This window comes from Nansenia antarctica (assembly GCF_963989245.1).
Source record: "Nansenia antarctica genome assembly, chromosome: 18".
NCBI classification, from domain to species: domain Eukaryota; kingdom Metazoa; phylum Chordata; class Actinopteri; order Argentiniformes; family Microstomatidae; genus Nansenia; species Nansenia antarctica.
This window is the reverse complement of record NC_137691.1, coordinates 21,262,493-21,279,560: the sequence shown is the minus strand read 5'-3', so window position 1 is coordinate 21,279,560 and position 17,068 is coordinate 21,262,493. Positions and strand designations below refer to the sequence as shown.

Sequence of the window (17,068 nt, the reverse complement as noted above, 5' to 3'; positions counted from 1 at the left end):
CCTGTATGCAAGAATGTGTTGTGATTATTTCGTTCAAAAACTAAGATTTTAAAGCCATCTGAAAGTCTATAATTGTGTGTGTGTGTGTGTGTGTGTGTGTGTGTGTGTGTGTGTGTGTGTGTGTGTGTGTGTGTGTGTGTATGTGTGTGTGTGTGTGTGTGCGTGCGTGTGTGTGTGTGTGTGTGTTTGATTGATTGATTGAAAACCTTTATTGTCCCCAATGGGGAAATTTTGTTGTCAAACAGCTCAGTTAGGGCAGAAAACATTCAGTACAGAAAACAGAAAACATTCAATAAAAAACATTGTGCATGCGTGTGTGTGTGCGTGTGTGTGTGTGTGTGTGTGTGTGTGTGTGCGTGTGTGTGTGTGTGTGTGCGCCTTTAACAGGAATACAACTGCCCCAGTCTGCCTTAAAGAGCCAGGCATGTGCCAGTGAGGGCCTCCCCCTGCTCTCCCCACAACAGGCTGCCTCTCCGCTCTCTTAAGGTGGACCAGAAGAGATGTGCTGCATGTGCATACCACCACAGCGTGATAACGGACAGGAAATAGTTAATTCCCACGCTCTCTCCTTTAGCCTTTCTGTGATCCTAGGAGGGCTGTCCAGTGGAAATGGTGATAGCTCAATTCCCCAGAACACTCCTCAGAACACTCCCCTGAACACACACCCCATGTAACATACACATGACATCCATAAATGCACCACCCATACATTCTTCACTTCTTAATGTACATTAGTTTAGTTTGTAGTTTTAGTTTAGTTTAGTTAGTTTGTGTGTAAGAGGTGTACTCTAATTGTATGTCCCAATACATATTTCCCATAGGGACAGTTACATTGTGTGACTCTCCTTCAACCCCATGTGGCCAATCTCGAGAGAAACAAGAGGAAATAAGAGAGAAATAGTCTGATGAGTTGACCCCCAGAGAAGGGAGGAGAGTGGAGCCTGTCTGTCTGTCAGAGAGAGAGAGAGAGAGAGAGAGAGGATCCAACAAACAAACACAGAGAAAGAGATCACATGCAGAGAAAGACGCAAATTAGTAAAGTGACATTCAGTGTTTCAGTGTGGATAAACAAACAAACAATAAATCTAATCAATAAATCTTATAGTATAAGATTAGATGTGATTAGATTTGATACAATTTATTGTCCACCCAGAGATGGAAATGTGTATTGGGCATCACCAGAAGAGAAATGAGAGAATCTAAAGGCTGCTCCCAAAAGACTTCAAAAAGTCACATAAAATCCTCATTATTATAGTCACCATCTACACACAAGACGTTAACACTAGAACAGCCGTGAGGTGTTAAACAGCACCAGTGAGTACAAAAAAAATTCTACCTTTGCACTCGATCACATTTCAGGACCCTCCTTTCATGACTTTTCCTAGATATGTGCGTTCTACCACCCAGCATTTTTACATTTTCAAAATCGAGTTAGTATAAAGCGTTTTAGCAGTATTTCTGTGTGTGTCTGTGTACTTGTGGCTGCCATCTATTTCTCCAAGCCTGCAATTCTCTTTTATATCAGCAGAGGTAGCAAGGGGGCACACACTGTGCTCAAATTCAGGCTTCAGTGCTGAATGAGACACAGTGCATAAGACTGATATTTGTGTTTATATATAGGCTACAATAACAATCAAAATAAGATATGTATATGTGCAGACAGTTATGAAAATGATAAACTGTACAGTATGTCTCCCAATCAATGTTCGTTCAGACAATACAACCAAAGGCGTAAAAATACTGATGTTCTCATAATGTAATTATATATATAGCTAAATTAGACTGTAGACTGCTATGGAGGTATATTGAAACCAATATATAGATTATATATATAGATTATATATACAACCTGATTGGATTAAATAAGATTCTGTTGTGATTGTGTTGACATTGTTGTGATTGCAAAATAAATCTTGGTTATGTAATGTGTAAAGAACATGATGACACGAATGCCTATTATGATGATATGCAAAAGGGACAATCTGTCTATGAATCTTGGTTCAATCAAGGTTGTACATAGATATACGCAGATTCATATTTGGATAGTTGATTTTGGCACCATTGTATAGTAGCCAATTGCAGAGAGTATACATTATTTTGTTTGTTTACTGCACATTATAAATGAAATGATGTGTATTAATTATTTTTGTTGGTTTGAATCCTCACTGTGTTCATGTGTCTGCTGATGTTAGGGCCGGCGTGAAGTTCACGACAAATAAACAGACTGTGTGAAGCTCATAACTATGATAACACAATATTGCAATATTTATTACTATTCTTTTTTAATAATGATAATCAACTTTCATTCATTAGTAAAGCTCCCGCAGTCTCAATCAATCTCCTCTCCATATATAGCATTTAATCTGTTCCATAGTTCGTTCTCAGCTGACTCAAGCTTCATCAGATTGCTCTAATAATTTCCCCACTTCTCTGCTTATAGGAACTTTATGCATTTTAGAGAAACATGCAGAGCATGTATTTGACAAAGAAACGTGTAGGCTAAGAACTAGTTTCTAAAGTGAGTTACAATCACTTGATGGTTGATACACGGGGGAGGGTAATCTTATTGATCGTTTCCCATTAGCAAACAATAGCTGCCAATTCATGAGCGAGCCAAGCGGGTTTCAAAGCTGCCAAGCGGGTTTCAAAGCTGCCAAGCAGGTTTCAACGCTTACAAGCTTACAGCAGTCGATTGTCTGCTGATGTTACGGGCACGGCCGGCGTGAAGTTCACGACAAATAAACAGACGTTATCACTGTGAAGCTCATAACTATGATAACACAATATTGCAATATTTATTACTATTATTTTTGTATAATAATAATCAACCATCATTCGTTAGTAATGAAAACTCCCGCAGTTCCGATCAATCTCCTCTCCACTTTACACATTACATAACCAAGATCTCTTTTGACATCACAACAATGTCAACACAATCACAACAGAATCTTATTTTATCCAACCAGGTTTTATATTTTGATTATGACATCATGTCTTTCAACATTGTCACACTTTTCATTACACACATTAGCGGATTTATCATTCTGTACTCTTTCTCTCCTTTCTTTCATGTATTTTCTTTTCTTTTTCTCAATTAGTAGTCTCCTAATCTCGCTACAGTTTGAGCGAGACTGTAACTGTCATTGTTTGAATGAATGAATGAATGAATGGTCTTTATTTGTCATTGATATAGTACAGGTACCAAACAACGAAATTTGGGAGGGGGGGCTCCCCTGGTGCTAGGAAACTAGGTGCTAGGAACTGGTGCTATAACTGTGTTCATGTTATAATGTTTAGTGAACGAACAATTGTTGGGTGTTTGCCACAAATCGGAATTATCTTGCCGTGAAATGTACATCAAATAACATGATGTCGGCGATCTACTAGAACTGCGGGACGACTGCAATGTAGGCTACCATATATATCTGCCATATCATACCGTTTTATATTGAAAAATATGATGGTAAATAAATACATGTGGGACCGATGTATGATATGGCAGAGGTGTGGTGTGTATCAGTCTGTCTCGTTCCAGCGAGTCAACTCGTGTTGACTCAATAAGACATGCGCTTGATGGGGGGAGGGTTGATGGCTGGCTCTCGATCGTTTCCGATCAATGAACAAAGACATCGGGTTCCCCCGCAGTCACAGTGCTACATGAAAATATCTAGCCACACACCACATAGCATACCTCCGCCCTATATGTATTTATCATCATATTTCTCAATATAAAACGGAGGTACGATATATGGCAGATATATGTATGGTATATTATGGCAGTTTCTGGCGCCTGTCCCGTTCTGTTGTTCAAAGAATATAATATAAAACGCATCACTGCACTGCTGTCTGTCCTGTGTTGTTTTGTTTGCATTGCATTTTAGCACAGTGCGCCGATTAGATAGAAGATGTTCTACAGAGGGTGATGTAACCCCTCCCTCCCCTCCCTTCCCCCACCCCTCCCCTGCTGTTGTGTCTCGATACCTGGTCAACACAGCTTGGGATTCCAAGGAAATTACTTGGAACTATGTGTGAAAGGGACAACATTGCAATATATATTACAGTTATTTTTTAATAATGATAATCAACTTTCATTCGTTAGTAATGAAAACTCCCGCAGTCTCGTTACATACATGCATACATTATTATATATATAAATAAAGCCTTGAACTGGCCAAGCATAAAGGCTGAAGATGGAAAGTCACTACAGGCCTATGCACTGTATTTGAGAGGATGCAACAATGCCATGCAAGACTTGCACTATCTGGAAGAGCTTGATAGCCCATCAAACCTCAGGCTTATTGTTTCTAAGTTGCCCTACAAGTATAGGGATAAATGGAGGTCTATTGCCTGCAATATACTTGAGATTAGTCATGGCAGGGCTAAATTCAAAGACCTTGTTGGCTTCATTGGAAAAACAAGCCACAATTGTTTTAGATCCTTTGAATTTAGATTACCATCCCCCATGCTTCAACCATTATATCAAGTGAATGGAACTGACTTTAGAAACGAGTTATTCTGGTTTATTTGCGAGGACCACAGGAAAGGCCAAGGATTTCCACTTACACATGTGTGAGGAAAAGTAACAGCGTTTTGTTACAGAACTGTTCGCAAATGTTCCATTCCAAGTCCTGACAACAAAAATATATGTATAATATTGTATATAATGTTTTTTCTGTATATCACTGTAGACCACAGTCTCACTCACATATACACAACACAACACTGTTGTGTATAATACAGTTTTCTCAGTCGCTTTGGTGCATTTCTCACATCACTATTAACATTTGCACAACAGTTGTCAGTGTCATCAAAATGAAAAGTCCTGACACCATTGTTTATGAACAAGATAGTCAAATGGCTTTGTCATGTTTTCATTATGACAGTTCACTCTGTAAGTGTTTTCCAATGCAAAAAAATTAGATCTTGAAAGTGAAACCGCAGGGTGCGTTCGTAAATTCGCTATGAGAGCGCCGGAGCGCACACCGGGTTCAACGTCATAAAGGGACCAGGTAATTTGATTGGACAAGAGGCATTCCATGGGTGCTAACCAGATTTCCAGGGCGAATTTACGAACGCATGCTAGCGAATTCGACGACGAAAATCGTCAGAGGAGATATACGGGTTATTTTGATAAGCTGGACACATTTTGGGAATATATATTGGTACTTTCTCACCTGAAAACATATTAAAACTTCATAAAATGACATGGTAACACTTGTAAAGGCAAAATCACAGCATTTTTTTTTTGAAAAAAAATGGAGGATTCAAAACGCCTTCTGCTTGCCGGTGTGAAATGCATTCTGGGAAAAGGCGTCGGAGCCTGGCAGACGGCCTTGTGTGACATCGCCCTCCAGCGATCTTTGTGCGTCAGTACACTCTTCTCTATGTTAAACTATCATAGTGCTGAATCACACCTCATCGCGATTGAATAAGGTCGCGATCCGCCGCGGTCCTAGTGTTAAGGAGGTAAATCCACTTAGGTAACAATTCCATGTAGCTTAGAACCCATTGGGACCATGATCATCCATATGGACTTGGTCCAGCCAACACACCACATGTACAGCACGGTTCGTTCCAAAAGTTCCAAACTCCTACTCAGTGTCATGTTTGAGGTAAGCTCCAGCATGATTAAAGCCGTGGACGTGAAGTGGCACGTGTTTTAATTACTCCTCATGATGACACAAGACTAATACTCCAAAAGGTGGACACAAATTGGACACTTGCTTTCAAAGCAACAACTGTGTACACTAGTACTACTCTTTCATGCCAAAGTTATCAGAAACCCTCCCAATGCATTGAAATATAATATACAATAATCACAACTAACATTCAGACACATGCTAAATAGGCAAACAAATATATATATACAAAACAGTACACATGAAAAAAACAATTCTAACACCAAACAAAATAAGTGTCTGTCCTGATTTTCTTTTTTTCTCTTATCTTACCCCCCCCCCCCGCACTATAAACACACGAGTAACCCCCCCCCCCCCATTGCGATAACATCCCTTCCACCCACCCCACACCCATAGTTCTTCATTACACTTTATTTGGTATATCATAAAATCATAATAGTACAACAATTACAGGTTGCATTCACATACAACACAGCCTACAAACACAGTCACTCCATCAACTCTTTTGATAAATAGGCAATTGACTCTGTACACACAGTTAGACCTATTTACATTTATGATTCCGTATGTGTGTTTCCGGGTCTTTGGTCCTCCTTGATCACTGCTAACTTTGTGCTGCTAATGATCTTAATGTAATCCTTTAAATTAAGGAGATTACCTAAACACAGCCATGCTTAGGCAGAGAAAGGGGGGGGGGTCATAGTCATATCCAAATGTCTATGGATCTTCCGATGAATTACTTATTTTTTTTCCTGAGCAGTGAATTAACTAATAAGGGTGTATTTTAAACAGTTTGTGTACTGTTTTTCTATGGGTGAGCAGCGGGGCTGCCAAGCAACCAGCCGGTGCAATGATTAGATCATCAGGCATCGGCTTGAAATGGAGATGAGCGTCTGAGCGTCACTCTAATAAATCCAGTGAGCACAACCATTGCTGGATATCGACTTAATTGGCTGGCTTCTGCATAAGGCAATAAGGCAGCTTCCCCCTGCTATACTTGACGCTGACGATCACTAGGAGAAAAAGGTGCATCTCTGTCTTACCCAATGACACAGTAGAGATCAAAGAATCACAGGTAGGTCAATCTTGTCATTTTGAATCTGGTAAAGGGGTTAGAGTAATTGCTTTATTGGAGCAGCTGTCGTTGTTTCTGTGCGAGAGGTTGTGGACATATGACCTGTTACTGAATGATGACTAATTTTGTAAAAGGCTCTCAGAGTACACTTATCCACTTAGACAATTTGAAAGTGCAGAGAAAGAACTGTGAAAGATACGTTTAATATGTATGTCATGATGTTGCCATAACAAGGTATAGGCTAAAGATCATTTTATTACTTTGAATTTAGTAAGACAGTGACCATAAATATCTGAAGAGACAGTATACTATAGTAGTTGATGTATGAAGTCTGACAGTGACAACTCACAGTGATACACTTTATATACTGTAAACAAATATGACAGGGGGTCACCTCTCCAAAATATGGTCTTCTGTAAGCGCTTTTCATGCAATTCTACATGCAACATTTATAAGGACCTACCAATTCAACACAGTTTGATATGAAAACAATAACATTGATTTAGGGCTTAAGGATTATTATGATTTTTTTTACTTTTTATTTTTGAGGATGAGCCATATCTCCATATGTGTTCATAAGATTTGCACACATTCTGGGTTCAGTTGCAGGGAAATAATAAACAGAGTAGCCTAGGATCTGGGAGTCCCCCCCATTAAATTATATTAATTTGTATTTTCTTTAAAATTCAAAATGCATGATGCAATGATCTAAAATCAATCAGAGACAGACTGGCAAGGCATAATATATGTTGTGTTTTTATGCATGGATGGAGGCAGCTCCCATCACAGTTTGTACCATCGTTTCTGTCCATTATCATGGACAGATTTGCACATGGGGGAAACTAAGATACTGTTACTAAAAGTTTCTTGGTGGTAAAAGTGTGAAAGTGTTGGGGACCTAACAAAGACACACAGGCTCTCTGTGACCCAAAGGGAACATCTCCAAACCCTGGAAGATCAAACATCTTGCTGCTGTTGACTGCTCTGTTTTTGCTCTTACTGAGGCAAACAACCTACAGTGTATTCTGTATTTTCACAATTCCACCCTGCGCTCCCATACACATTCACATTCACATGCACACACACACACACACACACACACACACACACACACACACACACACACACACACACACACACACACACACACACACACACGTGGTCATGACTGGCAAAATTATCCACAAAACACTCCAAAGTGGAATACTACACTACATAGCAGCTATCGTATTCACTTTTGTCTTTATTTTCCTGCAGGTCTCAGGGTGTGATAGCCAAATTAATATTGCATTGTGCAATGGAGTGGCCCATATCTCTTGGTGTGGTGCTCGTTCTACTTCATTGCTCACCAGGACACACGATCAAGACCTCACCCGCATCAAAAAACTCTGATCCTATCCCACACTCCCTCTTCTCCTCCCACCACTCTGTCACAACCCCCCAACTCACACCAACAATCCAGCCAGTGTCGCATGCGGATCTGATCAATGCTGGGATGGAGGTGCCAGTAAACTCAAACCAATCCCCTAAACACACAGTTACAGAGAAGGCTGCTGTTAAAGTGTTCCAAGAAAGTCCTATGGTTGATCAGATAAAACAATTCCATTCTACGCCAGTCCAAGCCAGCCCAAGGTCACCTGACGCTCAGACAACATTGGTTGAGGAAATGAGTGAAAATAAACCTGTAGATAAAGATCTGTTTCAGACAGGTGAGAGGACAATAGGAACTGTTGGCTGTATATAATTCCGTTTTATTAGGATTGATCACAGCTTTTGGGGGGATCTACATTAACCTCTCAATGCATGCTCTTTTGTACTTTAGACAAGGAGCACACCCAGCACATCCATAACTTACAAACCACAAGGTCATCAGCATCATCACCTACTGTGGAACACACAGCCATTCAACATGAAGTAATGGGTAAGAAAGATGTTTTCTTTGTTCATAGTATTCTAATGTCTCTTCCTTGAAATATACTTACTTTATCACAATAGTATTAATATACACTATGGACAAAAGTATTGGGACACCCGAACATCACATCTATATGTGCTTGTTGAACTTCTCATTCCAAAACCATGGGCATTAATATGGAGTTGGTCCCACCTTTGCTGCTATAACAGCTTCCACTCTTCTGGGAAGACTTTCTACTAATTTTAGAACTATATGGTTGCAGGGATTTGCTCCCATTCAGTCACAAGAGCATTAATGAGGTGTTGGGCGAGAAGGACTGGCTCGTAGTCTGCATTCCAATTCATCCCAAAGGTGTTCGATGGGGTTGAGGTCAGAACTCGGCAAACCATGTCATTATGGACCTCACTTTCTGTATGGTGCCATTGTCATGCTGAAACTGGACAGGGCCTGCCCCAAACTGTTGCCACAAAGTTGGAAGCATACCATTTTCTAGAATCGCATTGTATGCTGTAGCATTAAGATTTCACTGGAACTAAGGGCCTTAGCCCAAACAATGAAAACAGGCCCAGACGATAATTGTGTCCACATACCTTTGTCCAAATAGTGTATATGACAGACACACAAAACAAATCCCTCTCTCTTTCTGTCTTTGTCTCTTTTAGGTAAAGATAAGCACTGGCCTGTACCCCCTGTCCACTACGGTGTGTTTAACTCCACAACAAGTCAAGGCCTGGCCCGACCTGCAGGGCCCTGTGTTCTGGGTGTGGGCCCCTGTGTCGTCCCTACAGGTCCTAATGGGACCAGCCTGCTATGGGAGGACCTGAGCCGCACACTGGCGTTTGCCTGGGAGCTCCATGTGTTTGGATCTGCTAGCCTCTTCCTGCTGCTAGCAGGTGGGGCTGTTGTAGGAATGGTTGGTACGTCTACTCTGCTCCCCCCCCTCCGTGATTCCCTAACCCTGGCCAATGGCCTTCTGCTGCTGACTGGTGTCCTGCGTGCTTTGCATCTTCTCGTTGATCCGTATGGTACGCGTCAGATCCTGTCTCGGCCTGTCCTCACAGCACTCCACAACACGCCACTGACACTGCTGCTGTGGGCACAGGTTGACATGGCTCTGATTGCCCTGCGACGATTGAACGTTTACCTACTGCCCCTGGCGCTGCAGCGCCCTTCAGCGGTCATGGGTCTTTCTGCGCTGCACTGCACTCTGCTGCCGGTGGCCGACATGCTCTCCTCAACCATGTCTCCTGCACTCTCTGTGCTGCTACAGACACTCTCTCTCTGCTGGGGTCTGCCCATTTGCCTAGGAATTCTCATCCAGTCACTCTCCCATCTGCACCCATTTCTCAGGACCAGGACCCCCATACCCCAGTGCGGGGCTCCTCAGAGGATTGAGGAACGTGATAGGCGGGTAACAGCAGCGTGTGCCCTCCTGGGGGTGTTGTGCTGTGGCCTACAAATCTACAGTCTGCTTTGGCTCTATGGGCTGCTTGGTGACTGGAGGCAATTTAGCTGGGGCTGGTGGCTGGGTCAGTTCTGGGCCAGAGTGTTTGAGTTGGCTTGGTGTTTCTCTCTTCTTGCACTGGGATTCTGGGTCCTTTGGAGGCCCCAGAGGAGCCACACAAAGAGTGAATTTGGGCAGGGGAGGCTGGAGGGATTAAAAAGGGTAGAGAGAGCATCATTTTGGGAGACTGTCTTAAAATGTTTGCGACGGAGACCTTTCAGGACGTCACAGAAAAACTGGGCAGAGCTTATGCCAAATAACTGGGCAGGGCAGCATCACTCAAGAGCAGACATTAACAGCTCAAACATCAGTAACGTTGACAGCCCCCCTTTTACCCACAGCCTGGGGGACGACATCTTTAACCACAAGGGTGGTCCGGTAAGTAGCAGCAGCTGTGATTCGCAGGCTGTTGTTCTATGGCAGGAAGTGTGTGAGCGTGAACGCATCCTCTCTGTCATAGAGTTTGAGATGTGTTCCCTGTCTCCAATCAACCTCAGACACCGCATCGACAACGTGTTCAACTATGGACACCTACTTGCGGTGGGCAGTCTCTTTTCTCCCCCCCCTCCTTCCACGACACACAACATGGGCACAGACATCTCACTGGGAGGCAGAGTGGCCACACTTACCTCTCCCACTCATGTTGGCTGTAGGTGGGCGCTGGATGCTGGCACTAGCCCCGCATCTCCTGACCATTTACAAACCAAGGAGGATACTGTTAATCAGATCCGTGACGATCAAAACTGAGCATCAAGGACAGGGCCCAAATAGGGTGATTGAGCCAGGGATCTCGGGCATCTCTCAGGAGGATGGCTGGTCCAGTATTACCAGTGGTGATGACATTACTGACCTCTAAGCAGAAAAACACACGTGCCACTTTCCATCTGTCTGAAAGGCGGATTGACACAATTGTTTATACACAGCTCAATTGACCAGGAAACTCCACTGTATGTTTGATTTGGTGAAAACAAGAATGAATACATACATATTGACATACTAGAATCCAGGCACGTGCTGTGAGCTTTTAGATTGGGTAAGCATAAGATATAGAAATACACGTAATTACACATACACGCTATCAGTGAACGCAGTTTCAAGGAAATGCAATTTTGATGCCCTAGAACCCGCTAATAAACTGTAGTGTCACTTTGTGATCACATTACCAAAAAAAAAAAACTGTTGCCAGTTTCGACTATATCAGGGGTGCTCATTGTTCAAAGATCTTTTCAAGTAGCCAACCTGCTGAAATCTACAAGTCCAGGACCAGTTTCAACATCGCACACGCACACACGCACAACACAGACACACACCGTTTCCATCCTCCATAGTAAAAAACTCACAACACACTTTCTTTTCACACTTTGTCACACAGGCACTTGACATCACATCACAGACCCTCCCTCTCAAAGTACTCAAACCATATAAACAAGCACAGATCGCCACCAGCCTCGCGAATCATATACATCATATAAACCGCTCATACCAGGCTTGCTGTAGCCGCTGGCGACTCTCCCTTTCTGAGTGTGAACATCGGTGAGCGGGCGGCCGGGCGGCCTTTAGCCAGTAGTTGTGTTTTTCCAGTCCAGTCCAGTCTACGAAATCCCTTTAGGTCGCTGACAGTAATGTCCATATTCACAAAATCAAGCAAGTTATCCTTATTGATTATTATTATTTAGATCGTTTGAGCTACCTGGCATAAGCTATTCTGCCAGGCGAGAGGTGAAATGTTAAGTGAACTTGAAAGTGATAAGAGCCAATCAGTAGCTCTTATCGGAATGAAAGACCTACTCTGATTGGCTGTAAGCATGCTTACCCTGGTCACATTAAACCGCGGGCTGAGGCATCGGAAAAAAAATAAAAAAGACATTTTCACGCATTCGAATGTACGCGAGGGAAAGCAGAGAGAGGAATGCTTATATGCAACGCAGAGTAGGGAGTGCTTTACTCCTACAGGTGGCGCTAAAAATGCAACGTCAAAATGAATGACTCCTGCTGCCCTGGGACCTAAAATACGACTCTTTTAATGAAAACAAACAAACGGTTACATGCACTTTTATTTTAATATTTTCACGGTCCTTTTTTCTTTTTTCGTTGGGTAAGCACTGCTTACCCTGCTTATATGGACGGCACGTCCCTGCTAGAATCCCTGTGGGACCACTAGAGTCTGAGAGGTAATTGGAATATATATATTAAAATGATTATTCTTTAGCTTTTATTATTATTTGTATTGATATCTCACTTGATTTGTTGTTAATTATGTGTTAAATGACAATTGTATTTATACGTTTATCATCAAGTACAAGTAACATGCATGTCTGTACATTTCCTGTATGTAAAGAAATATAATGCTGTTTTTTATTAAAACAATATGACATATGTTAATCATGTGTTTCATGATTTTACATCTCATTGGAAAAAGAAATATGGATCCTGATGTTATAGGCCAATATAGACTACATATTCAAAAGTGTCTATTACAAAATAATTGTGTCAGCTCTCTACATTATATTTGTACTTCTAGGCTCTACCTTTCTCCTACCTACTGAGTGGCAGGTGTTCATCACCTCATTGATAGATCATCCAATTAAGCGCAACAGTTTATGTTACGTGGAATTTTAGTGCGCGTGCAGGAAAAACATGTCAGAACTGTAATGTCATGCAAAAAATCCAATGCATTGCATGATGACGGCGACGCTGGATTCTGTTAACCCTTCCCCAGACTCCTAAAGAAAAACGGGCACTGTCGTGCGGACTTGATCACTGTATGGGTATGGTGTGACCATGTTACAGTTTTTCTCTATCGCTTATCGCTTTAACATGTTTTCTCAAAGCATAGTGTAGTGTATTTTCATATGACGTGGCCATGGCAACCCAACGGCCACGTAGTGAAAGCAACATAGTAGGAGACTCTGTTTGACTCCTTCTTTACTCATCCAGGGCTTGCTTGAGGGCAGAAACATATTTGTCATTTATCTGATTCGTTCCCCTATTCACTAGATAACCGTCCGTTTGTGTTGTTTCTGTTAAGAGAGATAGGGAGAGACACACGGTGGCCTTTTGACAATGCATGTGCAGAGGATGGAATGTCATCATGGGAGGATAATTGCATTGGGGTCGAGTCAGCAAGACGGCCATAACATAGGTTACATTGGAATTGTATTAGACCATAGGGTGAGTTGCATTATAATAAGACAATGACATCCTATTTGCAGGACGGAGAATGGCCTCACCTACTCACTGGTATGCTTTGTATTCAACCAAATTAAAGTAACGTGGACTCTGTTTAGTTGGCTCAGCGAAATAATAGTGACAGGGTATAAAGTCCGCTACGTAGATGGACTCTGCCTCTTTATTTTTTCACATCCATCCTGTGACCGATTCGGACCATCAGCTCCATTGAAGGGGCCATGCTGTGTAACCTGCTTTTTTGAATAAACAAGTCTTGCTCAAATTTGCTCAAGAATTCTTCTTCATTTTTAGTAAGTAACAGATACCAAAATATATACGAAAATAGCTCATTTTCTCTTAACTCTTAACCCGAATCCAAAAACTCACACACAAAAACCCACTGCATTCAAAATAGTGTTATATTTTCTCAAAATGAAATGTTGTTGTCAAATGACAAACACAAACCATCAAATGAATAGACACGTAACAACCAATTGGACACTGATGTGCACAATGGAAAACACTATGATCAGCGGAAAACAGTGCTATGATAAGGTCATCAGTAGGCCTTTTGTCTTTTCAGTGTTACACTACATACAGTAGCCTGTTATAAACTGTTATGTTTTCATACTCAAATATAAAACACACAAACACAAGAATATTACTTTTTTAAATTTATTCTGAAATACTGTACACATCTCAGCAATGATAGTTTTGTAAAGTGAAAAAACAATAGATAAAATAAAATAAGCCTTCTGCATAATACACAAAGGCCACAAGACCTTGTCGACATCACAGGCAATGTTCTCCCTGGCCAAGCAGAGGGGAAAGTATCGCCTGGCATGACGAATCCAGCCCTGATGTACTTCAGATATATTTCAACACAGGAGAGCTCTTATTGCTAAAGCTATGATTGCTAATTCAAATGCAATAGGTGTTTGCCCATATCAATTCAATCAATTAAACTTTATTCACCATGTGCAGTGCACTAGGAACATGACTTGGTATTCTCCATGCTGAACAAGCTACAGTACATACAACAACAAGACGACAACACAACAATACTCAAGACAATATATACAGTACCAATATGAGTGAATAAATATACTGTACAACTTGTAAAAAAAACTTTTTGCAAGTTGTACTGTACAACTTGCAAAAACATGTAAAGTGCAAGGTGCAATGATCAGGAGTTATTGAGGAGAGCTATGGCTTTGGGGAAGAAACTGTTCAAGTGGCGTGATGTTTTTGACCTGATGGCCCTGTACCGCTGTCCAGAAGGGAGTATTTTCAAACAAGCTGTGAGCTTGTGAGGGGTCAGCCACAATCTTGTGTACTCTCTTCTATGATCTGAAGCTATGGAGGTCTGTGATGGGAGGCAGGGGGCAGCCGATGATCCGCTCAGCTGTCCGTACGACTCTTTGTAGCTTGGCCTTGGATCGGGCAGACGCAGAGTCTGCATATGAGGAGTGTGATTGTGTGATTGGTGGTTTGAGTTTAGCATTCTGAATGGTAGTGTTTTCCATGTGAACACAAGAGATGTTATCAAGGAAGAGTGTGTCAAATGTAGAGAATTGTATTTAGTGTTTTGTTAAATGTGTGGTTTAGAGCTTCAAAATGAGTGATAAGCAAGAAATGTGTTTGTCATTGTGAAGAATTTGTGTGAGATCAAATACACCAGTTTCAGGTTTTGGTCATTGTGTTCGAGGTTGTTAGTGTTAAAGCGATAGAGAAAAACTGTAAGTCCTTAGTAATGTCGACACTGAGGAACTTGAAGCTGGTGACTAAATAAATAATAAATGTTTAGATATAGGCTACATTAAACTTACTAAAGAGGACATTTATTTTGACCAGATTTCTAAATCTAGTCAGATTTATCTAAATCTTACCTGTAAAAAAGGTTATTGCACATCTCCATCGCTAACTTCAAACAGTTTTTGCTGGCAAGTAGGATTGTTCACCCTCAACACAGCTAAATTATGTCTGATGAAGAACTGTGGGTGGATGTGGCTGTGTAACAGGTTAAGGAATGAGTGGTATTTTTGTAACCTTTCATTTTATATTTTGTGGTTAGGTAAGTTTTATTTAACCAAAATCTGGTGTTGTTCATTGTGGTTTGTAGGTATTGGGAGATTTGTGTGTAATTGCGCCCCTAGAGGACAGTGGTGGCTATAGGTTGCATTTTCCGCGTTTCTCTCTCAGTCGGCTGCGTGCACACAAGGCCATTGCGTTGCACCGGAAGTCATTAATCTCAATGGGGCCGTTGCGTTGATCAGTTGCCTTGCTCTGCATTGCGTTTCTTGACCGTCAGGGTGCGTGTAAGTACCGGATTTTCCGACCCGCGAGGTTTTTCCGACCCTACCAGATCCGGTCATAGGTTCAGCCCTTTCCGGCCATAGGTAGCGCTATGATTCGCTATGATTCGCGATGACAACGAAGACCCGTTAGTAGATCTGAAACTGTGTGTTGTGTGTGTGTTTCGCTCACATCGCGAGTGCGCGCGTGTGTGCCCGCGCGACAGTGTGTGTGTTCAAGTGGTATCTTTGTAATCATGACACGGTAGACATTTCTAAGAATGTATTTCACTATTTCTGAGTATTTCACTACTCAGTTATACATTTTCCATAGTTTGCTTCAAATAGCTGTTATGTGATAATAAAGTAATAATAATAATAATAACATATATTTCAACCCTTTGTATATATACACATCTCATAAAAAATTCAGCTTTTTGCGTTGCGTTGGATCCGTTAAAACAACCGGAAGTAAACCGGAAGTAGTTTCTTGCCCAGAGCTCTCGCCTCAGATTTAAAATCCTCAATTTTGGCCGCCATTGGCTAAAATCTGTAATTTGGCTCTACAAGTGTTAATATGTCATTTTATGAAGTTTTTATATGTTTTCAGGCGAGAAAGTAACCATATATATTCACAAAATGTGTCCAGTTTATCAAAATAACCCGTTTATATATCTGAACTGACGTTTTTTTCCCCACTTCTGTGGGAAACTTCGCTAGCAACACGAGTAGAGCTTTGCATCTGCATCGCACGTTGAAGTACGTCAAGTCCATCCCACCAGGTTGCGCCAGAACGGTGGGTCACGGTCCGCGGTGTGCAAGCAGCTTAACTTCTATGAGACGGAGAGAGGTACGTGTCTACAGCAGTGCAATGTAAACTTATAACATACCTATCGTAACTTTAATTTGAGTGCACATGAGAAGTTGTACATGCATTTAAGGATGAGTGCACATAAATTCTGTCATGTTGTATCGAAAACATTGGTGTTTTGAGCGTTTTAGAGACTTTAATTTAGCTAACCTCGTGGTTCATTTTTCTGTATGCTAGCGCTCATCACTGTGTCAGCTAGCGCTCGTCACTGTTCTCCGTGTCAGTTAGCTGAAATGCTTCAGTTGTCCTTTTTTGTGCTAGGTTGACTCGTGCTGAGAAGACACCTACATGGTTTGATGTTTCATGACAACATTATTTTTGTGTGCATTGTACAGGTATGTATGTTGCTACTCCCAATACCAGGTTCAAAATGTAATGTGTTGAAATGCTTTCTGTTCAATGGCACTGAACTGCAGTGTTTGGCTAATCCATGGGAGGGTAGTTCATTTGGAGGTTATTTTATTTGTTTGATTTGTGATTGGTTAAAAGTATGCATGCGGAGAGTGATTGGCTTAGATAGAAATGGGGGCGGGCTTAATGAGTGTGATCTGGGTGACAGGGGAAACGGAAGGTTAGTTGTAGAGAGAGATGGGAGTTGGTGA

The 17,068-nt window shown here is 41.6% G+C and overlaps 1 protein-coding gene across 1 annotated transcript; it reads left to right on the top strand.

The window, feature by feature from the left end:
• Window positions 1–8,631: 8,631 nt before the first annotated feature.
• On the top strand, window positions 8,632–10,880 carry LOC308173091 (proline-rich transmembrane protein 3; the record flags this gene model as incomplete). Its single annotated transcript, XM_080548055.1, has 2 exons — window positions 8,632–8,635; window positions 9,292–10,880. The coding sequence occupies 2 exons, from the start codon at window positions 8,632–8,634 to the stop codon at window positions 10,878–10,880; spliced, it is 1,593 nt and encodes a 530-aa protein (XP_080404181.1).
• Between the last annotated feature and the right edge of the window lie 6,188 nt (window positions 10,881–17,068).